The sequence below is a fragment of the Symsagittifera roscoffensis genome, chromosome 2, assembly GCF_963678635.1.
Source record: "Symsagittifera roscoffensis chromosome 2, txSymRosc1.1, whole genome shotgun sequence".
NCBI classification, from domain to species: domain Eukaryota; kingdom Metazoa; phylum Xenacoelomorpha; order Acoela; family Convolutidae; genus Symsagittifera; species Symsagittifera roscoffensis.
The window spans coordinates 21,833,748-21,857,990 of NC_087063.1; the positions used below are offsets into that span (position 1 = coordinate 21,833,748).

The following is a 24,243-nucleotide window of genomic DNA, read 5'->3' on the forward strand; positions in this document are numbered from 1 at the left end:
TGACGGAATATAAGAAATCGGACCCAACGACACCATCACCCCTGTCAGTGGGCACCCCTGGAGACAAAAGAAGCGGCCCCGTAGAAGATCGGTTCAAGAGGATACTTGAGAGAAGGAGAGCCGAGTCAGAAGAAGACAGCATGGATGAGACTCTCAGTGAGGCAGGAGAGGAGATGGAAGTGGGAAACACACCGGAACCAAAACAAGCGGAGGAGGATTTCAGCGCCCAAGAACTGTTGAAAGATCTGAGCGGAGAGGACTGGGCAGACACTGACACACCTCCTCTGAACTCATCTCCCCGCAAGAATCTAGAGTTGCCACTGACGAGCGAGACTTCCAATATGGGAATGATACTCTTGAGTGCGGAGGAAAGCGAAAAGAATACCTTCGAGGGAAACAAGACCATGTTCCTAGGGACTCTAGATGAGAGAGCTTGGCGAGAATTCTTGAGACAGTTTAATCGAGAGGTGAATAGCGAGATCACATTAGACAATTTCAAAGAAGAACTGTGGAACACGGTGGTGAAGTTCGGGGAACCTGTCCTGATGGCAACAGGTCTGGATAAAAAAGCAAGAAGAGAGCTGCTGAGCAAGATGGTCGAATTGAGAAAAGCGCCACTGAAGACCAAAGAAAACGAATGTAAAGACAGCTCTACTCTGAAACAAAAAACTGTCAATAAAAGAGTTGAAGGTGTAAGAGGGGATAAGGTTGAGACGAGTAATATAAATAAAAGTACTAATATCCTTCAGGCTCGAGCAGGGGGAGGCAAGAGTTGGAAGGGTTGGATGGAGACAAAGAGGTCGAATCAGTGATGATAACGGCAACGCCCCCAAGTAAAGACGTGAAGTCTCGCAAGAGAAAGAGAGAGGTAAAAGGGTTGGGTAGTCCTTTGGCGGACGAGGTCACAGAGAAAAACCTGAGAGAGACGGCTCCCATGGTTCTGGCACGGTGGAAGACAGCAGCCTACAAGGGTAGCTTCGAACCAAGGAAATTGCTCGAGGTAGAAAAAGAGATGGAGGTTTCCACCAACTCGACAACGGAAGAAGACTTCAGGCCCCAGAGGAAAAATATGAAAAGAGGTTCGACGAGCAGGCAGACGTGGGAAGTGGATGTTGGCAAGGAGTGGGTCTCAAATGAACACCAGGCTACGGGGAAGCAAGTAACTAGTGATCCTCTTGAGAAGAATAAAACGAGGAACACCTCCCGGCCGTGGTGGGTGGCCCTGGAGCCATTGAAGGAACTGGAAGACTGCCTAAAGAAACTCGACAGTGGAGTGTCACGCAAGCGATGCAACTGGGCTACCCAGCAGAAGGCTGAGATTAACAAATTCGAAATGGGGAGCCAACTGAAGAGAACTTGGCAGAACTTGTTAAGGGATCATTTTGAAGAAGCGATGAGGACATCCTCATCGGCGTCGCCGTTGATGGCGAATCCCTTCGTTAGAACAGCGGGACAACTGATGTTCGCGTGGAGCCTGGTGGGAATAGAATTAGAAACGCTGACCTCGCATGACAAGTTGAAATTGGGTGGAAAAAATCCAGAAATATATCAGACATTGATGCAACACATGGCTAGGGATAATTCAGATTTGAGCCTGGCAAGGAGGAAAGACGCTACGTCTTTCTTGAGGTGGATAATGTCAGTGATGACCGACAGTACCATCCTAGCATATCAACAAAGAGCAATCGGAAGTAAGACAGTGGAAAGGAGAATCTCAGCAGTCATCTTGAATGTATACCAGAGTGCTGGGATAGAAAAGGAGGATGGTTCCAGGCAGTCTCTAGAGAGCCACAGAAAATTAGACGAGATACGGAGATTCTACAACAAGAAGTTTGAGGAGGGACAGGACGTACACCGTAACTTGGCCTCTTCAGGAGAGTACTTGAAACCCAATAAGAAGGGAGAATATCAGTACGTGTCTGGAGTAATGGGGATGGCGTACAACCCTTTCTTGGACTCGGAAGCCGGAGGCGCTCACAGGAACTACGAGGTAGCGGAGCTACTAAAGTTTTGGACAGAGAAGAAAGTGGAAATAGACACAGTAGAGAGAGAGAGACCGAGCTTGGGCTTGATTCTCGAGAAAACACCAGAGGTGATAAGCGTGCCGCGCTCAAGTAAAAGAGTCGAGCTGAAGATGGGTAACGGGAACGGCATGTTAGTCACGAATCTGGGAGTGGTAGGGAAATTGCTAAGGCCCTCCTGGTGTCCACATCCCCACGCGAGCCTGATCGAGGAAGTCACGGAACGAGTGAGGTTAGCACCGGCGGAGGACGAAGATCTGGCAACATTGAGTATAGTGCACAAGCTGATCTTGCCTCAGGTGAAGGAGTCAGGCGAAGCGACGAGTAAACTAGGGTCGGCAAAGAAGATGGAGCCGTGTAGATGTCTTGACTCGACGTGTGGGAGTGGCGAGCACACCTGTAATGGACGGTCATGCGTTAGGATACAATCCTTCCAAAAAGAAGATCTAGTCACTTGGTTTGAAGATATCACAGAAAGGGAGAATAGTGAAGTACAGATAGTGGCTGAGTTTTACGCGAGTACCACTGTGAATATAGCAACAGCTCTGGGATTCTTCTCAAGGATGTGCAGTCTGCAGTCACTGGAGAGGCTAGAGTCTAAACACCATTTGGTGACCGCGTTGAGCGTGGAGTCATGGCCCGGGGTGTTGCAGGTAACCCAGAAACACATCAAAAGCTGGAAGGTCGGACTTGAGGCGGAAATGGGATTTCCTATGAGCGAAGCCTATGGTCTGCCTCTAAATGAAATGCGAATACCCTAGTGGGGTCAGTGATGGCCAACCTATGCGGCAACCACTACCCATTGCACATGGCGATGGTGGAGGTATCCAGCCAAAGGGTATTATTAGACAAGGCCTTCTCAGTGCCCAAGTGTGTAAGATTGGCTCGGATGTCGCATCACTCACACCGGTTGTTGAGAAAAATCCGAGGAACAGTGCCGAGAGAGCAGAGGGATGACTTGAGTGAAATCTGGGGGGAAGAACTTTTGGGTTTGGAAAATGAAAACACAAGCGACCACGAGAGACAAAACGTGATCGGGAAACCGATGGGTGGTGCTCCAAGCATGGAGGGGAACGATACGATACACGAGAAGATGATGGAACTTGAACCTCTCCTAGAAGCTTCGGGAGAGCCAAGCCTTAGGAGTATTGACCTCACACATGGGGAATGTCCATGCCACTGTCTGGCACAAACGGTGTGGTATCCAGATCACGCAAACCACTGCTTGGTATGGGATGTGGAAGAAATTCGGTCGATAGGATTGCCCGATCATCAGCAGAAGGTGACCATCTTGGTGGTGAGCACGATGTTGGCATTACGATGGATCGAAGAAAATGTAGCGAAGTACAGGGAGTCGAAGGCACCTACGGCAGAATCGATACACGCTATAGACTAAATTAGGAGACTCGAGTTGTTTGCGACTGCATGCAAAGTATTTGCCATACCTATGGAGTTCAGGCACGTATGGAGCCGCATAATGTTCTTTCCTTGGTTTCGAGCGACGTTGACATCTTGGTTGTACATGGTAACGAAGGATCACATGAAGAAATATCAAAAAGAATATCGACAGTTCCTGGCCGAGATAGGACCGGAAGCTTTCAAGAAACCTCTGCTGACCCATCGAAATGCGATCACGACGGGTTGGAAAAGAGTCGGTAGGGTGTCAAGAAACAATACTAAGGCGAGAGAGTCGATAATGGAGGAAGACTTGGCGAAGTATGTGAGCCTGAGTCTGCACAATTCCTTCTGTTTGAACCGAGAGTTGAGGGTGAGGATTTTGTCCAACCAAGCAAAGAGATTGCAGGAGCAAAGGGAATGGATGCGGTCCTATGAACAAGTGAAAGCCTGGGAAGAGATCGTGATTAGCTCCGATGATGAAGAGGCACTGTTGAAACAGATTGCGGTGTCAAATACGTCTGGGTCTGGTACCTCGAAGGCGAAGAACACGAGATGAGCAGGTGGCTCAATAGGAAATTCTAGAGTCTTGAGTCTTGAGAGGGAAGGAAAGGGGCTCGAGGGTGAACTTGGATGAAATCTGGGTTCACAAAAAAGAAATTTTAACAAATGAGATATTGTTATTAATATGTTATATCTATTATATAAATCAAAATGCTGCATGACAATTTACTGATTGAATAGGACAAAAGAAATCTTAAATGACTAGCCTATAAAGCGAAAATTCAATGGTGCAGGTGTGTGCAGGTTTTGATTGCTGTTCAGCGATAGTGTGAAAATTTTACATGGTTGTGAATTTTGGTGTGTATGTAACATTCGTCTACTGCAGTCACACATGAGGCTTAAGAAAAATAGGACCTATAACTATTGGCTCAAGAGTCAGGGACACTATCTCTTCTGTTTTTCCACCTCAAATCAGTCGGAGCCAATTCGGTTCGCTTGTGACACGAGACCACGACCCGTTACAGCTTAAAGGCTACTACTGAAATATCCCCCCCACTCTAGAATTAATAACGTCCCCATACTCAGGTCTCTAGATACCCAAAATACATGAACGCCGTTAAAAACCGGGTTGGAACAATCCGTTAAGTTACTTTTTATTAGACAGTGGAACTTTGATCCATTTCAGATGGATCAACCTAAAACTCGCCCTACCTCAACATAACAATTGTAAAACACACTCTAGAAATTTGAATTAGTACTCACATTGTAGCACGCTCAAGAATCAGGAAGTAAATAAGTCGGTGTGCAACTCAAGAATCAATAAAGTAACTAAAATGAGTTTAATGTTTGTCAGTTTCAATAACAAGAACAAGTTTGTACTCTAGAATGTCAATTTTCGTGAACCATTGGGACACTCTAGCTGTCCACCTTTCCACCGAAGGTTCACTCTAGTCCAGTTTAGAATAATACTCCAATCACAACAATCCAGTTCGTGGGGATGCGCTCGTCTCTGTTTTAGATGGGACAGCTCTACTCTAGATTATTATCGCTACTGAAGTTGCGAATAGCAATTTCCCACTGATTTTTCTAGCAACTTTCCCGCGATTGTCACTCGATTGTTCTGACTTCTCTTTTCTGATTTTCAGTTATCGCGAGAAAATCGTGCATGACGGGTTCCATTCGAAATTTTGAAAAATTAAATTTCACTCCAAAATTAAGTGTTTTTTGCTTCTCTCAAGGTCAAACTTCCAAATATGACCGACTGGCACAGTATATAAACTTAAGTCTGCTGCAAACTTCTGTAAATGACCACTGGCACTGTACCTTGAGCAACACTCGGTTTTCTGGGGATTCACTGACAGACAACTGCACGCGATGAGGACATCGATCTTGAGTCCGGGGAGTATGTGCCAGTCGGTCATATCTGGAAGTTTGACCTTGAGGAATACGAAATACGTAGTTTTGGGATGAAGTTTAATTTTTCAAAAATTCGAATTGAGCCTGTCATGCTCAACTTTCTCGCGACAACTGAAAACATGAGAAATGAGATCAGAACGACCGAATTGAAAAAGCGGGAAAATGACAGAAAAACAGCGGGAAATTGCTATTCGCAATTTCCGAGATTCTAGTAGAAAAACACGAGAGTAGAGCTGTCCTATCTTGATATAGGAGACAGAGTGATTACGAAAGAACATCGAAATTCTGCTGAACCAGAGTGAACCTTCGGTGGAAACGTAGACAACTGAAGTCTCCCAATGGTTCAGACCCAAAACTGTATTCTCAAGTTAAAACTCATTTCCTTTGATTGGAACTGATTGATAGCAAGCTTCTCGAGTTAGATTCAATCTTATTTATGCTAGAGTTATTAATTAGCTTAAATACTCTGATTCTCAAGTGTGCTGCGATGTGAGTACCTAATTTAATTTTTCCGAGTGTATTTTGTGATAAGTATGTTGAGATAAGGCGAGTTTTAGGTTGATCCATCTGAAATGGATCAAAGTTCCACTGTCCAATCAAAAGTAACTTAACGGATTGTTCCGACCCTGTTTTTAACGGCGTTTGTGTATTTTGGGTATTTTGAGACCTAAAAATGGGGACGTTCTTATTTTATAGAGTAGGGGGTATTTTGGTAGTGGCCTTTAAGCTGTAACGGGTTCTAGTCTCATGTCGCAAGTGAACCGAATTGGCTCCGACCGTTTTGAGGTAGAAAAACACAAGAGATAGTGTCCCTGACTCTTGAGCCAATGGTTAAAGGGCCTATTTTTCTTAAGCCTCATATGTGACCGAAGTAGGCGACTGTTACATATGTTGAGGTAAAGAGAGTTTTTATTTGATCCATCTGAAAAGGATCAAAGTTCCACTGTCTAATAAAAAGTAATTATACGGACTGTTCCGACCCTGTTTTTAACGGCGTTCGCGTATTTTGGGTATTCTGAGACCTAAGTATGGGGATGTTATTATTTTCTAGCGTGGGGGGTATTTTGGTAGTGGCCTTTAAGCTGTAACGAGGGTTTTAGTCTCATGTCGCAAGTGAACCGAAATGGCTCCGACCGTTCGAGGTAGAAAAACACAAGAGATAGTGTCCCTGACTCTTGAGCCAATGGTTATAGGGCCTATTTTTCTTTAACCTCATATGTGACTTAAGTAGGCGACTGTTACACAATTCTCGATATAATGACTGCTGAATCTTGCTTGAAAGTGTAGTTTTTTGTTCTCATTAATTGTTATATTCACGTACTTGATCTTTGTGTATGCCTGTAGTTGTTTATGTTTGATTTTCCATAGATGGCAAATTATTTTCCAATCGAGAAACAAGTTTATAATTGTGTTCTGATTCATCATAACAAAGTCTTCACTTGACACCCTACGAGCTTTTCTTGAGATAGTTAAAATTTAGCTAGAAAACGTCTCGAATCCAAAGTCCCCTCACACTGTACGAGTGGTCGGAACAGTTGTAATGCCTTCCTTAGTTTTTCTTTGATGTGCTCAAAAAATTGAACATCTTGATTTCAGAATTCTGAATTGTCATGACTTCAACTAGTAATCAATCAGTTTTGAGCGCGACGACCTCTAGATTGAAGAAGGAACTCATGGAATTAGTTATGAACCCTCCTTCTTCGTCGACTGCAGATCCTTGTGCTCAACCTGAATTGTCTGCATTTCCTGCTAGCGAGGCTGATATTTTATACTGGAAAGCTGTCATTGTTGGACCAAAGGTTTGATTTTTTTTCATCACTGTTAATTAATTTAATTGTTTTGAAGCAGAAGAAAGAACACACTTCAGCTACTGTATAATAAACGTTGCGTCAATACACTAATGTGTAATAGTGTAATAACACTGGAGAAAGCAAGTGTTTTGTAATGGGGAACCAGATTTTTCTCGTAAAAAGTTTTTCTTACAAAGTTTCTACTTTTTCAATAATCTTAACAATTTCTACGTTCCTTCGAATGAATCCCGGCTGGACCTTGTTTTTTATCAATCTTTATGCATTGAAAAGTTTTTTCGGTAAAAATTGATTTGTCGGACTAATGATCATCCGCTTGGGACTATTGAAATTTTGTCTGCTTAGTTGCCACATCACCTATTTTTCTTTAAAAAAACTAAATTACAAAAGGGGCCATTCCGTTTAGTTACGGTAAGTACACAAGCTGGATAGGGCCATACCAGCGTTAGAAAAATGCATTTATATCAGCAAACTGTATCATTTTATCAATGAAGTCATATATATGCATTAAATGCATCATCGTAATGTTAATTTATCTTAGCCGTCCTTCCTCTACAATAGCGCTTCTAGAGTTGTCGATAAACTGGACTTTGCGCAGCGATCTGCACCCCCTTATACAATGTATAGAGCTCATCGGGGTTTTAGTTTATCGATTCTGGGTGTCTTTCTTCACTTAATTTTTCGGCTAATCGCTGCATCGTCCTCGTGGCTGTTGGAGCAGCGCCTCCAGTGCATCCGAAAATCAGTCGGCAGAAGCTACTTCAGCGTTTCTTGATATTTGTATGCGTCTTAATGCAGTTTTCGCGATGTTTTGGAATGGGGGTTGAAAATTTTCACATCAAAGAAAGCTATTATCTTATGCATAACTTCTTCTATGTCTGGAGGTCTTACTCCTGGGTTCTTAACTAAGGTAATTAATCTACATGTGTTATATTAAGTTCCGTTAGTTCTGGATTTAGTTCTTCGGTAGCCAGTTTTTTTGGCAATTTTAGCTATTGTTTTTGAAATCTCTTCTGATTGTGTGTTAAAATAGGCCTCCATTCATTTGAATCAAGGCTAATGTTCCACGAGATCCATGCGTTCTCACGGCTGCTTTCTTGATCTGTTGACCGTTTATCTGATCAAATACCGATGGATGGAAAGGAATTGTTTAATTTGAGACTGTTGCAATGTAGTTATCATCAATTGGTTCAGATGGTGGCTGCTTCTCAATATTTTATACTGTCGTACCTGTGACGATCTCGTCGAGCGAAAGAATGTTTTTGGATGTTTCCGTTAGTTTTGCTATTGCGCTTGATACTTTTCCAGTAATCATTAGTTAGTTGAATTGTTGTGCTTCAGTTTCAGTTTTTTGTCTACTTCCTTTTGTCAAGCGCATTTAAAGCGCTTTCCCATCGTTATATAGGTCATCCAGCTCTACGTCTTGCCATTGCCTAAGTCGCCATGCTATTGTTTTAGATGAAGATCCATCGTTTTCTGACTTTGTTTTGCACAGTAGTAAGTATGAAAAGGTCATCGCTGCGTGCATTGCGAAGGTATTTTCGTTGCTTTCTATTAAGCTGATCAGAGTTCTATTGAGGGTTTCAATGAAGTTATAACCAAATTTATTTTCTGAAAAGATCCTAAAAACCGGTTTCCAGTGGTTTATATTTTCCTTGTGGTGTCTGAGTTCTGGCGCCTAGGGTTTGACCATGAGTCTTACCAGCGTTATAAAAATGCATTTATATCAGCAAACTGTATCATTTTATCAACGAAGTCATATATATGCAGTAAATGCATCGTCGTAATGTTAATTTATCTTAGCCGTCCTTCCTCTACAATAGCGCTTCTAGAGTTGTCGATAAACTGAACTTTGCGAAGCGATCTGCACCCCCTTATACAATGTAGAGCTCCTCGGGATTTTAGTTTATCGATTCTGGGTAGCTTTCTTGTCTTTCTTCACTTAATTTTTCGGCTAATCGCTGCATCGTCCTCGTGGCTGTTGGAGCAGCGCCTCCAGTGCATCCGAAAATCAGTGGGCAGAAGCTACTTCAGCGTTTCGTGATATTTGTATCCGTCTTTATGCAGTTTTCGCGATGTTTTGGAATGGGGGTTGAAAATGTTCACATCAAAGAAAGCGCGGCTAAATCGTGAACCCCAGAGTCCGTTTGCTTTAATATGTCAAGTCGTGCCTTATCTTCGGTTGTAGTTGAAATTTTGACAAAGCTTTTGCCTTGAAACGGGTGTAGTTTCGGCTCAATCTCGACGTCATGGGAAACCTTGTTCATGAGGTTGGCGAATATGTCTAATTTCATTGTGTCTTATGCGTGTGTAACCGCCCTTTGCACAGTGTAGGGCATGTTCAAGGTAAAAACTGCACCACATGCACACGTGAGTTGGGTTTTGGTCGGTTCACATCCGTATCTGAAGTAAATATCATCTCTGAATTCTGAATTTTTCAGATTGAAGTTGTATCTGCTTAGTGGTAAAGCCTTGAGCCAGTTAAAGGCTCCCTTTTTAGAGGCCAGGTCGATTGCATATTTATCAGTTTCTTTTAAAGAGTTGATGAGGTTTGTTTTCTTTCGGTTTGTTCTGTCAGTTTACAAATTTTTTCTTGCTGTGTTATTGCTGTAACAGGATCTTGAGATTCGAGTACTAGTGATGTTTCCCTAGAACCTTCTAGATAGCTTTCATGGTCGGATGTCATATTGATGTTAAGGCTGCCCATTTTAAGGGGTAAGGAAGATATCTCACGGAACTGGGGGTTTATTGTGTCTTTACCGGCTAGGTTAGGTATTAGTTGTTCTTTGATAAACTTTTCACATGTTTCTAAGTTTTCCATAGTGTTAAGCGTTGTCCTGGTTAGAAATGAAAGCGTTTTTAATCGATTTTTGTTTATTTTTGAATATTTTTTGATTTAAATTTTGAATATTTTTTGAATATAAATTTTTATTTACTCATTCTGTTGAAACTCGAGGAAATTTTAACATTCAGATTCTGAGGTATCAGGTGTTGTTCAAGGAGGGAAACGCTTTAGTTGAGGAGTAGTGCGGGTATTCCCAATTTTTAAGAATTGGTCAATTAGAGTTTTGGCCAGAAATAGGAGCTGTTGAATAGTCAAGCAGTAACGTGTCATTTTTTGCTCTGTTGTTGCTAACAAGTATAAAGTCGAAGAGTCTGATCTAGAGATGGATAGTAGTCGTGCAACGTCTCTTAATCCCAGTCGTGTTCTGGTTTCACTCATTTTAAACTCAGTTATTTGGGAGGGAGAACTAGCTCTGAGGGAAGTCCACAAACACGCTGACCAGTTGGTTCCTGTTCCTGAAAAGTAGACTTGCGGTATGCGATTTCAATTAGGTTTTGCTCACCTCAAAAGGATGGCAAAATCCAACCAAAGAAATTGGCAAACCTGAATGGTTTCTGAAAAGGAGAGCTGCGGCTTACGATTTCTCATTGGAGATTAATTTGAGCAACGACAAATTTTTAAGCGACACGCGTATTTCACAGGATGGCCTTCATTATTGTACGAGTCTGGAGTATTTATCCTGAAGGGTTTTTCTTCTAGGGTATTTATTACAGGAACTAGGCCTTCCTTGTTGAGATGGATCTCGTCTGATCTTAAACGATATGTGCTAGAAGATTTTTATACACAAACCTCGGTATTTTCAAGCACTTGTCTTTTTTTCTGCAGAATACTATTGACCTTTGAAGACCGGTCGCTGTGCTCACTGTGGCCAGCGATCTCTACAATGAGTACCTTCTTCGCCAGATTTCACAGCTCTTCGGCTATATTGCGAAATCATCGGCGATATCTTCTTCGGATACGGTTGAGGGAACTTTACCATCAAAGGTGTTGCAAGAAGCAGAACAATGATTTTGTACCTGGCTTTCTCCGGTAAAAAGTTACTTTCATTGTTGATTCGTGCTCCTAGTATAGACAAGATTTTGAAGCTCGGAAACGCTTGCCTCTCTTCTCTTGCGAGTCCGATTTAATGAGATTATCTGATGAAGATGATTTGAACAGATCATGTAATCTTCTTTGAGAGATGCACCATTCAGAGTCGGCTTCTAAGACCTATAGACAAGGGACATCTTGACCGTACCGATATGGCAGAAGGTTTCACAGGAAACTATTTAATAAGTGTCAACTGAAATACTACTTAGTTTCTACTGAAATACTATTTAATTACTACTGAAATAAAATTATCAACTAAGTATTCAGAGCACAAGAAAAGTAACATGTACATAAATTTAAAATATTTTAATCTAAATTTTATACGTAAAATTAATCAGTAATATGTAAAGTATACAACAAATCTGTGTTGGTAAACGGAACTCAATCAGGGGCGGATCTAGGATTTTCTCGAGGGGGGGGGGTAAAAAGACCCTGTCAAAAAAGCCGTTTGTGGGCACTTTTTGGAAAATTTTGACAAAAAAACGCGTTTTTTTTTGGCGCGCGCCCCCCCTCAAAATTAGTATATATTGGCGCCTTAAGAAAAATTTGAGGGTCGGTCGGCCAAAAATGGATTTCTTAAAAAGTACTAAAGGGGGGACCCTTTGGGTTGGCAGGGTTTCGAATCCCTGAAGGAGGCGCGTCCGCGCCCCCCCCCCCCTAAATCCGCCCCTGAACTCAATCCATGTGTTTGAGCACATCATGAAATCTTCTTTGAGAGATATACCATTCAGAATACCATCTTAAGACCTTTAGACAAAGGTATCGCAGAACATTTCACATGAAGATTTAAAAGAAGTTAACGGTAAAGTTAATCAGTAAAATGTAAAATATACAAATCTGTGTTTGTAAACGGAACTCATTCCATGTGTTTGTATGAGTAGATACTAGATACTGGATTAGATTTCAGTTCACTAATGTAGAACTTTCTCAATTTTTTTTGAACGTTGCAGTGGTGCTGTCAAATTTCCCTATTTTTGCTGTCAGTGAGTTCCAATTTTTAGAAGTGAGGTGAAAAAACGATTTTTGTAGAGAAGCCTTTGATCAATGACTAGCAAGAATTATGTGTCTGGTACGATGCTTAATTCTATAATTGGCTGTCGGTATTTTCAATGCCCATGGAAAACGTTTAATTTTTTCCAACATATTGAGTTAGATAAGTTAAACATTTCAATTCAGTTCAGTTTTCAATGCCTAGAATTGACTTGTGTTTATAGTGTGGCAAAAGATTTAGTTTTGATCTGAACAACGTGCGTTTTAGGACCCATTTCAACGGCGTTTCTAGTGGCATTATTGGCGTCGCATCAATTGGTTTAAAAAATCCTTGCATAATCTAAATGTTGAAAATATATTTTTTAAAACTTCAAATCTTTTCTGTTTTTTTTTGACGGAATTAGCTAAGTGAGTTTAAATTCAAATTTACTCCATTTTTATAGGGTACTGCATTCGAAGGACTCGAGTTTAATTTGGACATTAAATTTCCGACAGATTATCCGCACAAAGCTCCTTGTGTCAAATTTACTACACCTTGTTACCACCCAAATGTCGACACCCAAGGAAACATTTGTTTGGATATCTTGAAGGAAAAATGGACTGCATCGTATGACATAAGAGCTGTTCTCCTTTCTCTTCAAAGTCTTCTAAACGATCCTAACAACGACAGTCCATTAAACGAAGAAGCAGCAGGTCTTTGGAGCAACCAAGTCGAATTTAAAAAGAAGCTATTGGCTCACTATAAAAGCAAAGGAGATCAAAATGACAAACTGATCAAGATGTGAGATCACGTGCAATCGGCAGAGCGCTTTTTGTGAGATTGACTGGTTGATTCAGATCTCCTTCCTCTTTTTGCTAGTTCAGTTTAATTATGTTTTAAATCTCCAAATAGCATATTAATGAGCGGTTTTACAATTCTATAACAACCCACTACATACAATGAAACTGTTGTATGTTGTCATTTTGAACTCAACACGACTTTTGCTTTCATTTATGACCTGAAGTGAGTTATGCAGCAGCAAAATATTTCCATCTACTGCTTTTGTGTGTTAGTTTGTTTGCATTTCAGAATTCTTGTAATTTAATTTTTTAAGTTCTTATTTGACTATATTTAATGAGTCCAGGTTCGAATAGAAAATTACAGAGAGAGTACCGAAACATGAATAGTGATGAATTGCAGTCCTCGATTTTTTTTGGCCACAGTGAAACTGTATACAGAAACCCGAATTACTTATTGCGACAAGCATAGCTGATTGCTGGGCAAGTAGCACAAAAGAGCCGACCACATCCATTTTTTTACAAAAAAAAGTTACAAAAAAATGAAAAGTGACATGAAAAATGAAATTTTCTGAAGGAAGATGGTTTAAAAACTTGATAAATTAGTTAATAGCAAATTAATATAAAAATAGCCTTCATCTCTTACCTAACGTAACTGCCGAGCGAGGAAATAAATCCAAAGCACAACCAATGAGTTTTATTTAGATAAAAGTTGACTTCCTACGAATTGTCTTAGATGTCGATAAGTCGTTGTTCACTAACGTTCTAAGTGTTCGTATAGTTCGCTCGTCACATCATGCAGAAAAAAAGACCCGATAAAACACTTTTGTAGTTCTTTTTATGAATTTGGTCGGAGCATTCTGTGCTACTTGCACAGCAACCGCCTAGCATTTTTTTCACGATAAAGCACATGTGTTAATTATGTTTCCGTGCTTAGTATGATAAGTAAAACGCTAGAATGCAATATGTTTCCGTGCTTTAGCTGATCATCAAATAAACGAAATAGAAAGTTAAATTTTTGTGAGTCTTTTCGTGTTTTTCACGTGTATTTTATACCAGATAAGCAACAGCTTATTTTGCATCTCGGAGTTTGTTCACATCTCGATACAGCATGTCTCGATTTCTATCACAAAAGTTCTCGATGCAATGTTTAGCTGTTCAATATGTACTACAAAAACTGCAAAACGGTATTGCATATATCAAAACTTCTTTGGCTGATTACGCATGCGATAAGCACGCTATTTGAAATTGGATCATAGACTTTTCCAGATAAACAACAAGACTAACAGTATCACTGAATCATTATCTAAATTTTGTATTTTTTTTCAACCTAAAGATCTAATTTTAGCTTGTGGATTTTAAATACATATTATATTCGAATATTTTTAAAATGTTTTGTTGTACATTTAGCAACTCTTTTGATTTCACTTTTTTGGGTTTTCTGTTTAGTCGGCTTAAAAGCTCTCGGGTTCTTATATATCCGCTGAGTTTCTCCATATTACGTCGTTTGATGAGCAAAACCAATTTATGTGAATGAGAGGGAATTGAAACGCTTAAAAGTCGATGAACGTAGCTCAGACTCCTATGCAGGACTCTTATATATGTTCGTTTTTTTTTCGGGAAAAGTCTAAAAATTTGTTCAGTCTTAAATTTACTTTTTTGCAGTTTGACTTTTGGTTTCTTTTAAGTTCAGTTCATTTCTTTTCTTAAAAGAAAGGCAAACTCCCTTATCGAATAGCGAAAGTGTAAATGTCACGATCAATTCAATTATCAGGTTTCTAAATTGGGTTGGTTTTATCAAAAAGTGTCAAGCATTAATTGATCTAGAATTTCAAAGAGCTCTAAGGGCATCTATTTTTGCTTGGAAGCTCGTTTTTCTGTATACTTGCCTTCATCGGCTCTTTTCCAACTGTGTTAATTTCTTACTGTATTTTTCTACTGAATCCAATTGTAGTTTTCCACTGAGATTTTTTTCTGTTTACTCGCGTTAATTTTTTTCGTGCAAATTTTAGTTTTTTGTTTTGTTCCTCTGAAATTTCCATGTATTTTTTAAATGGAAATTCGATTTTTTTTCAAAAAAATTTGTATTTTTTCTGTTTACTTATGGATTTTTTTTTTTGAAGTAGCAGCTGACAGTTTTCATGTAAGTACGTGATTGGTCTCTTATAATCTTAATTTTTAAGGCAATATAAAGCTATTGAAATATAAGGTAGAGGCAAGATTCCGAATCATGAAATTCCCCTTTACAAATTTAGAACACATGAGACAAAAAATACCCCATAAATAAGATCGAAAGAAAGAATTTATTTCACAATAGGTTAATACATCCTTTGAAAGGATATTAATTACTTGAACCTACAACAATGTTTAAACGCCAGATCTCGCTGGTTATAAACAGGATTAAAGTTTTTAAGAGTCAATGAACGTAGTTCAGACTCCTATATGGGTCGAAATGATTTTTTTGTTCAAGCTAGACTTTAATTTTTCGGGGTTTGTTTTTTTGATTTTTTTAAGTTCCGTTCAATTCCATTGAAAGTTTAGTTTTCAGATTTAATCCGACGAAATACTAATTTTTCCCTTATGATCCAGTTTTTTCAATTGGCCTAATTTCAACAAAAAAAGTGCATAGCATGAATTGTTCTAGAAATTGAAAGAGCTTTCAGGGCATCTAGTTTTTCCTAGAAGTTCGAAAGCTTACATTAAAAAACCAGTCATTTTTTCTGTACTTATATTCAATGACCGTTTTCCAACTGTCTTTTGGCTATGTTTTGCGAGTTTTTAACTTCCTATAAAAATAGCTTGTTTTCTACCCAAGATTGTCGGCTTTGTAAGCGCAGCATACGTTTTGTTCTCTGGGGTTTTTTATCAATCAGGCGGCTTTGTGACTTGTTTTTGTCAAGTTAAAATTTGTGCAAGACATCAGCACAGAAATATTTGATAAACCTATTTTTTAAATTTCAAAAATTGTTCTAATAAGTTGTCTTCCGTCTGATTTTGTGTTGGCTTGTTTGCCATGTTATTTTTGCGTTGTATCGCAATTGGTGCAAAGCCTCGCTTATATGTTGAGTTTTAAGTTCATGGAGCAAAGTTCAGTTCAGGGAACGAATGAAAATATTTGATTTTAAAAAGTAATTGATAGAGCTGAAAAACAAACGACTTTGAATGACAAAAGTTCAATAAAGTTGAGCAAAATACTTCGAATTAACTTTTTTGAAAGTGAAAGTCTTTAAACTTTAATTGGCAAGCTATCTAGTATCAATTTACCTTTGCGATAAGCAGGGTTATTTTAATCGGTTCCAAGACTTTTTTCCCGAGGACAACTTCTAGAGGAGCTTCACTTCCTTAGATTCTTGAAAGTTCAAATAAAAGTTTTATCAGTTAGCTAATAATTATTTCAAGCCTGTTTCTGTTTGTAAATATCTTTTCAAAAAAATTATTCAATTTTTTTTGGTTTCCTGTTTTTCGTCCTAGTTTCTATCGGTTGAATTTCCGTTTTTTTAAACGCCATTTTTTGGACTTAGTCAACTTATTTTGCGTAGGTTTGAATGCAAAATATATCCATTTGGGATTGTGTTTCCGTTTGTATGGATCGTAAAAAGTTTTAAGTTTAATGAACATTTTATGACAACAGTTTTGTTTTCAGCTCAACAATTTTCGATCTAAGTTTGTTGCCGCTCGGTAAGTGTTTTCCATTGTTAGTAATTAATTTTTTTCCAACATAATTTTCAGAATTATTTTTGACTTCTGTCTTTTTTTAATTCAGTATGTTGTAGCGCAATGTGTTTTCTGCATCGCAAGTGTTGCGAAGCTCTGCTTTGCCTCTGTGTTGAATTTTCTGCTAATGATTTTTGGACAAAAGTGGGTAACGCAGCCTCAATTTAAGAGTTATTTGTTTTGTTTTTATATGGTGTCATTGACTAAGATTAAACCCTGCATTGAGACGATGCTGAGATAAATATGGGCACTCAATCTAGATCTCTTCTTTTTTTAGAACTTGCCCCACGTTTCTCTCGGTGCTTTTTCAAACGAGTCCGCGTTTTCAGCATGTTCAACAGAATCATTAGCCGAATTTGCATGTTTTTAATTAAAGAAAAACTTTTCGAGCTCATTTTTTAAGTTTTTTTTGTGAGAGAATCAAAATTCTTTTTTCTTCAGCTTGACCAGATTATATCTATGAATTTTTTGAAGCTATTTTTTACTCTTATCAAAATGCAAGAAAGTTTTCTGATTTTTTTTGTAGCTTTTATTCTATTGTTCATTATTACACTGTCGAGGGCAAGCGTCTTGTAATGGAGAACTAGACTTTTTTCCCATGAACATTTTTTCTCACATATCTGTAAGAGTTTGTGAAGCTGCTGTATTAGTGAATCTTTGCAAATTCGAGGCTCTTTCCTACTTGGCCTAGAGGTAACGCGGTTGCCTCTGTACCCTAAGCTCTAGGGTTCGTGTCTCTGCCGTTACCTTGTTTTTTCAGCATGTATTAAATTGATTTTTTTCCGGGAAAAGTCGAATGGTTGGACTTTCGTTTGTCTGCCTTTATTTGTCGGCTTAGTTGCCAGATCGGGGAGTTGTTTTTGCTGTCAGAATTTTTCAACGAAGATGCAAGTGTTTACCAGTCTTTTTTTTTGATAAGACTGAAAGTTTCCTTGCACACTGTCTATACTATTTTTTTTCTGTGTCATTTCAACAGATTTTGTGTAAGAGCTATTTTTCTTCAGAAGCATGTGTTGTTTTTATTTGCGGCTGCTTTGCACCTGTTTCAAATCTAATACAACCTTTGGAAGCAAATCTCATGTACATGTTTTGCTCGATGAAATTTATCAGTTTGTTCTTTTGTCAAGGTGTTTCTTTGTGAAGCAAGTGTTTTTGAGAATGAGTAGGTGTTCCGTATTGTCAATTTTTGTGGTTACATAGGTTTTTTTTGTATCGTATGTAGACTGAAACACCGATTTAACTAACTCAGAGTTATTTCTCATTTTGTAGTGGTTTGTTTCGAAATCTTGGGCTGTGCGCGCGAAGCAGTTTCATCTCTGACAGAGAAGTTGCGGTGAGTAGGTATAGGTTTCCACTTCTAAGTCGAAACTTTGGTGGCTCGAGGTCCACCACGATCCATGCTCGTGGCCTGAGGGTGAGGTAACAACTCTGAATAGCTTGTTTAAGGTTTTCCTGCATGGATAAATGGTCTTAATATAAGTTAGCTGTTAAAATATTTTTGTTCCGGCTTCCGAAGAAAATAAAGGATTATATATGCTTAGTACTTGGGTTGGTTTTTTATTCAGACCCAATTTGGCGACCGATTTAACAGTTTTCAACGAAAAATATTTATAAACCCAGTAAAATATGGACTCCCTGAGTGCATATGTAGAAGGATGTTTTTACCTGCGATCGTTTTTAAGTTCTGGATATTTGGAAGTTAATTTTCATTTACTGGGCTAATTTATGCGGTATTTGAACATTGTACCTATGGTGCTGAAAGCGTAATCCGAACTTTTGAAATGTGGCAACGAAACCATACATGTCATTGCGCAGCGTTGTTGGAAAAGTTTGCGCTATTTAAACAGATTATATTTCTAAGCTATTGTATCTCATAAATGCATGTGTTTTATCCGCTTAAAAGAAGCGCATTGGTTGTCTGCTTTCTACTACTTCAGAATGTGTTGAAGTACAAGTATGCGGGAAAATGGTTGACTGTTAAGCCTCCTGCGTCTGGTGTTAACGTGTTTTCCTAAAAACCGGCAGCTAGTATGGTTGTTCACCGCGCACAGTTATCTTTTTTCAAATCTTCTTTCGTATTTGTTTAAGTACGTAAAGTTCAAATTTGTAGAAATCTTTTTTGGTTCATTGCAAAATGAGTTCTACAAATCTGAGCAAATAAGGAGTAAGCATTGAAAAAATATAATTGCCAACTGTGGAACAATCTCGCTACCTATAGCTCCATAAGAAAATACGAGCAATGAAGCTTGAAAAGAAAAAGTTTTCAAATGTTTCTCAGTCGTGATTCGGAAGATTGAATGGTAGTTTTTATGTCACCTTAGATAACTATACGCAAGTTCCAGCGATTTGTTTCCAGAAAAAAAGCGTTGCTCCATCCAGGCAGCTTTTGAATGCACTTTAAACGACTTCGAATCTTAAAATGGCAATATTTGATCTTAAAATGGCAATTATGATTTTTTTTTACGAATTCTAGCTGTTATTCGATTGTTCATTATTACACTGTCGAGGGCAAGCGTCTTGTAATGGAGAACTAGACTTTTTCCCATGAACATTTTTCTCACATATCTGTAAGAGTTTGTGAAGCTGCTGTATTAGTGAATCTTTGCAAATTCGAGGCTCTTTCCTACTTGGCCTAGAGGTAACGCGGTTGACTTTGTACCCTAAGCTCTAGGTTTCGTGTCTCTGCCGGACCTTGTTTTTTTTCAGCATGTATTAAATTGGTTTTTTTCCGGGAAAAGTCGAATGGTTGGACTTTCGTTTGTCTGCCTTTATTTTGTCGGCTTAGTTGTCTCATCGGGGAGTTGTTTTCGCTGTCAGAATTTTTCAACGAAGATGCAAGAGTCTACCAGTCTTTTTTTGATAAGACTGAAAGTTTCCTTGCACACTGTCCATGCCATTTTTTTCTGTGTCATTTCAACAGATTTTGTTTAAGAGCTATTTTTCTTAAGAAGCATGTGTTGTTTTTATTTGCGGCTGCTTTGCACCTGTTTCAAATCTTATTTAACATTTGGAAACAAATCTCGTGTACATGTTTTGCTCGATGAACTCATCAGTTTGTTCCTTTGTCAAGGTGTCTCTTTGTGAAGCAAGTGTGTTTGAGAATGAGTAGGTGTTCCGTATGGTCAATTTTTGTGGTTGCATAGGTTTTTTGTATCGTATGTGGCCTGAAACACCGATTTAACTAACTCAATTATTTCTCATTTTGTAGTGGTTTGTTTCGAAAGCTTGGGCTGTGCGCGCGAAGCAGTTTCATCTCTGACAGAGAAGTGGCGGTGAGTAGGTATAGGTTTCCACTTCTAAGTCGAAACTTTGGTGGCTCGAGGTCCACCATGATCCATGCTCGTGGCCTGAGGGTGAGGTAACAACTCTGAATAGCTTGTTTAAGGTTTTCCTGCATGGATAAATGGTCTTAATATAAGTTAGCTGTTAAAATATTATTTTGTTCCGGCTTCCGAAGAAAATAAAGGATTATATATGCTTAATAATTGGGTTGGTTTTTTATTCAGACCCAATTTGGCGAACGATTTAACAGTTTTCAACGAAAAATATTTATAAACCCAGTAAAATATGGACTCCCTGAGTGCATATGTAGTAGGATGTTTTTACCTGCGATCGTTTGTTAAGTTCTGGATATTTGAAAGTTAATTTTCATTTACTGGGCTAATTTATGCGGTATTTGAACATTGTACCTATGGTGCTGAAAGCGTAATCCGAACTTTTGAAATGTGGCAACGAAACCATACATGTCATTGCGCAGCTTTGTTGGAAAAGTTTGCGCTATTTAAACAGATTATGTTTCTACGCTATTGTATCTCATAAATGCATGTGTTTTATCCGCTTAAAAGAAGCGCATTGGTTGTCTGCTTTCTACTACTTCAGAATGTGTTGAAGTAAAAGTATGCTGGAAAATGGTTGACTGTTAAGCCTCCTTGGTCTGGTGTTAACGTGTTTTCCTAAAAAGCGGCAGCTAGTATGGTTGTTCACCGCGCACAGTTATCTTTTTTCAAATCTTCTTTCGTATTTGTTTAAGTACGTAAAGTTCAAATTTGTAGAAATCTTTTTTGGTTCATTGCAAAATGAGTTCTACAAATCTGAGCAAATAAGGAGTAAGCATTGAAAAAATATCATTGCCAACTGTGGAACAATCTCGCTACCTATAGCTCCATAAGAAAACACGAGCAATGAAGCTTGAAAAGAAAAAGTTTTCAAATGTTTCTCAGTCGTGATTCGGAAGATTGAATGGTAGTTTTTATGTCACCTTAGATATCGATACGCAAGTTCCAGCGATTTAATTCCAGAAAAAAAGCGTTGCTCCATCCAGGTAGCTTTTGAATGCACTTTAAACGACTCCGAATCTTAAAATGGCAATATTTGATCGTCCAGAAGCTCGTAGCCTAGGAGATATGGATGAATTTATGAATTTTTTTTTACGAATTCTAAAAACATTAAAATATTTTTTTTCCTGATAGTGAAAGAAAGATACATAGCTAGGGTAGGTGTTTGTGAGCCATATGGCCCCGTTGTCTATCCTCTCCGAGTCTCATTTTAAAAATAACTCATAACGATGAATTGCTAAATTTATGTTATGAGTGATCCGATAAATTTATTCTTTCTCTTTCTTTCAAGCAGTCATTGTTTTGCCGAATGAATTGAGAGTTTAGATTTCCTGCTTTAATTAGGTTTCAACTACTAAAGAACTACTGAGATAATACCTCGATTTATGTTTTTGCTAGCTTTTTGGGTTCCCTCTGTATAATGATTTTATTCATTTGCGAGAGCATTTGTTCTTGTTATCGGAAACTAGACTTTTCACCTTTAACAAATCCTACAAAGTCTTGCTTTGGTATGGAATCTCAATGTCGTTTTGCTTAGTCTTACTTAGGCTAGACGTACAGCATGCGCCTTCGGTTCATACTGTCTATAGTCTGAGTCCCGGCCGGACTTCGTTGTTTTGGATATGCTTGGATATTGATTGTTTTAGAAAGTCTTGAATTACCAGACTATCGTTTATCTGCTTTTTTGGTCGTGTACTTTCCACGCCATGGAATCTATTGCCCTCAAAGCATTCTTTTTTTATAATAATTTGAATTAATAATTGAAAGTTGCTATGTATTTTGTGAGTTTACTGGCTCTGATTTTAATTAATAATCCATTTTTTTATCGTTTGTTTTTCTTGCTTCAATGGTTTTCGCTTGTGTTATTACCCTTGTGATCAGCAAGGATGTTGCAATCGAATATTACAAACCCCCGTAAATAATAACTTTTTCACATTTTAATTATCCGTTGTTTTCGAGGTTTGTATGTTTGAAATTTTACCAACTGGATTTCTTAAATATTCATTTTTGCTCTTTTTTGTATTTTTTTTCGGCTTAATATGGTTCGGCCTATTGTATATCGGCTTAGTGGCCTTATATTGCGCCGTTTTTAGTTGTTAATTTTAGGTGAAGTTTTCTTCAGGTAGTCATTTGTTTTCGAAAATTTTTCGAAATTTTTTTGATTTTTATTCGGATTCGTGGTTTTCTTCCTTGTTTTTTTTTTGCTTTCGGCTCAATAGTCGTCGACTCTAAACTTGTCGCCTTAGTTGCAGCTTGGTAAATGATTCCCAATGCTTTTTAAGTCTGTTTGTGAACATCATCCGGTATAAACGTGAAGTTTTTTTAGGTGAAGTTATGTCGACTTTTCTTTGAAAGTTTTTTTTCAGGTAATTTTTTAGAATTTTTTCCATTTTTAATGTTTAAACGCAATGTTTTTTTTTATTGTATAGCGAGTGTTGTGAAGCTCCGCTTCACCTCTGTGTATAAATTTAGTTGCCTATTTTTTGTAATTTTAGGAGCCTAACTAGATGTTATGTTTTTTTGTGTGTTTCAAAAGGGACGTGTTGAATGGGATGTAAAAAAAATTTTGACTATTTTTGTTTTTGACTGAACTGGCATCTACCCAAGTATTGTAGGCTTAGTTGCCGCTCTTTAAATGATTTTTTTCTTGCTTTTTCGATTGATTTCTTTATTTTAGTGGCTTCTGTCAAATTTTCTGTCTACTAGCTTGCAGTAGACATATTTTTTGTTTGTGTTGTACCGTAAGTGTTGCTTTTTTTTCATTAACCCCGGTCCTAGTCAATGTAGGACCAACCGCGGGGGAGGGGTATTGTCATCTACTTCGCCGTAGCTGGTACCGCTTTGAGGAGGTGGATGTCTTTCGGACAATTCCAAACCAGGCCGAGGTGGGATTCGAACTCACGATCCTCATGTTGGGTGCGTGCCTTACCCACTCGATCACAGCTGCGCCTCTGTGTATAAGAATGGGAATAGATTTGGTTCATTGAGTAGTCACACGTAAGGTTTATATATTTTTTTGGCATTCTCTCAAGCCGAACTGTTTTTGGTGATATATTACAATAGGTGGCAGGTTCATGTTAAATAGCTGGATCGCTGTTTGTTATTCTTCGATCGAAAGGTATATATATTTTTATTTCAAAATCCTTTTTTGGCAAAAAAGTGTAAATATTGAAGTTTTGGATAAAATTTTATCTGGGTCAGTAATGTATTTACAAAAACTATATTAGTAGCATGTAGTTTTTTGAGCATGCACTCTACTCAAAATGACCACCTATTGTAACATATCACCCTGATTTGGGTTCAGTTAGTTGACTTCTGTAAGTTTTACAGTGTTTGATTCGAAGTTATTATTATTTGAGGTTTGTTTATGGAGTCATGTATCAAACTGCACGACCTGTACATGCTTGTGGGCGACCTGAAGAGACTGAAACGTACAGGGTGGGTGTTATGTGGAGTAGGTGATGGGTATCCAGAGAGTGTTGCGGATCACATGTACAGAATGGGGTTCATGGCCATGACGCTTCCTCTGAAGGACTTCGAAGATAGTGCCGGGCTGGAGGGAGACAGGGTTGTGAAGTTGTGTTTAGTGCATGATGTCGCAGAAGCAATTGTTGGTAGGTTGCATTGATTGTGTTCAGATGAAGAGTGCACTTACTTTAGAATCCACACCTCACCGCAAATTATTATCAAAGATCCCAAAATATTTAAATTACTCGATTTTGAAGGTTCTACAATTTGAGTTGGAATAGATGTAGTTTTTAAATGACCAAAATGCTATTATGATTCTTATGATTAAATGAGGTTCGTTGGACATGTGGTTTTTGGTTTTTCTCAAGCTATGAGTAGCTTCTGATGTTTCTAGGTGATTTGATAGTTGGAAGGGACGGAGTGACCAAAAAGAACAAGCACCAGCTAGAGTCCGATGCAATTGAGAAAATGAAAACCGACCTCGACCCTCACACTGCGAAAATGTTCCAAGACCTCTGGCTTGAATACGAAAACCAAACTTCGTCAGAAGCGGAGCTAGCAAAAGATCTGGACAAATACGATATGATCTTACAAGCTCATGATTACGAAATAAGAGATAAGTGTCCTGGAAAATTACAGCAGTTTTTTGACAGTACGGAAGGTTCCTTCAAATACACTTGTGTAAAAAATCTTGTGCAAGTACTTTACGATAAACGAAAAAAATGGATAGAATCTTCAGAAGCTGTCCAGTCGTGACGAATGATGAGTCATTAGTTGATTGATTGTTTTTATCTTTTATGATGCTGCATCTATTTGAATTACTGAGCGATAAATCTCTTTTTCAAAACTTCAATGGAACTTGATCCAACTTATCTGTTCGG

General features: G+C 38.6%; 4 protein-coding genes across 5 annotated transcripts in view; 2 read left to right on the forward strand and 2 right to left on the reverse strand.

Moving 5' to 3' along the window:
* Positions 1-11,266, reverse strand: part of LOC134839047 (putative peptidyl-prolyl cis-trans isomerase dodo) — a 126,470-nt gene extending 115,204 nt beyond the window's left edge. The window contains exon 1 of the mRNA XM_063854449.1: positions 11,254-11,266. The gene's annotated coding sequence lies outside the window, so the exon portion shown is untranslated. The remainder of the gene's footprint in view (positions 1-11,253) is intronic.
* Positions 1-24,243, reverse strand: part of LOC134839045 (dipeptidyl peptidase 3-like) — a 239,635-nt gene that overhangs the window by 111,025 nt on the left and 104,367 nt on the right. Inside the window, exon 1 of one of the 2 annotated variants that reach the window (XM_063854444.1) lies at positions 11,251-11,266. The exons of the other annotated variant lie outside the window; for it this stretch is intronic. The gene's annotated coding sequence lies outside the window, so the exon portion shown is untranslated. Of the gene's footprint in view, positions 1-11,250; positions 11,267-24,243 lie in introns of those variants that run through there. 2 annotated transcript variants of the gene reach the window in all.
* The window catches only part of LOC134839044 (flap endonuclease GEN homolog 1-like), an 81,891-nt gene that overhangs the window by 53,327 nt on the left and 4,321 nt on the right, over positions 1-24,243 (forward strand). The gene's annotated exons all lie outside the window — the stretch shown is intronic.
* LOC134839741 (5'-deoxynucleotidase HDDC2-like) lies at positions 23,262-24,118 on the forward strand. Its single transcript, XM_063855364.1, has 2 exons — positions 23,262-23,508; positions 23,757-24,118. The coding sequence occupies exons 1-2, from the start codon at positions 23,262-23,264 to the stop codon at positions 24,116-24,118; spliced, it is 609 nt and encodes a 202-aa protein (XP_063711434.1).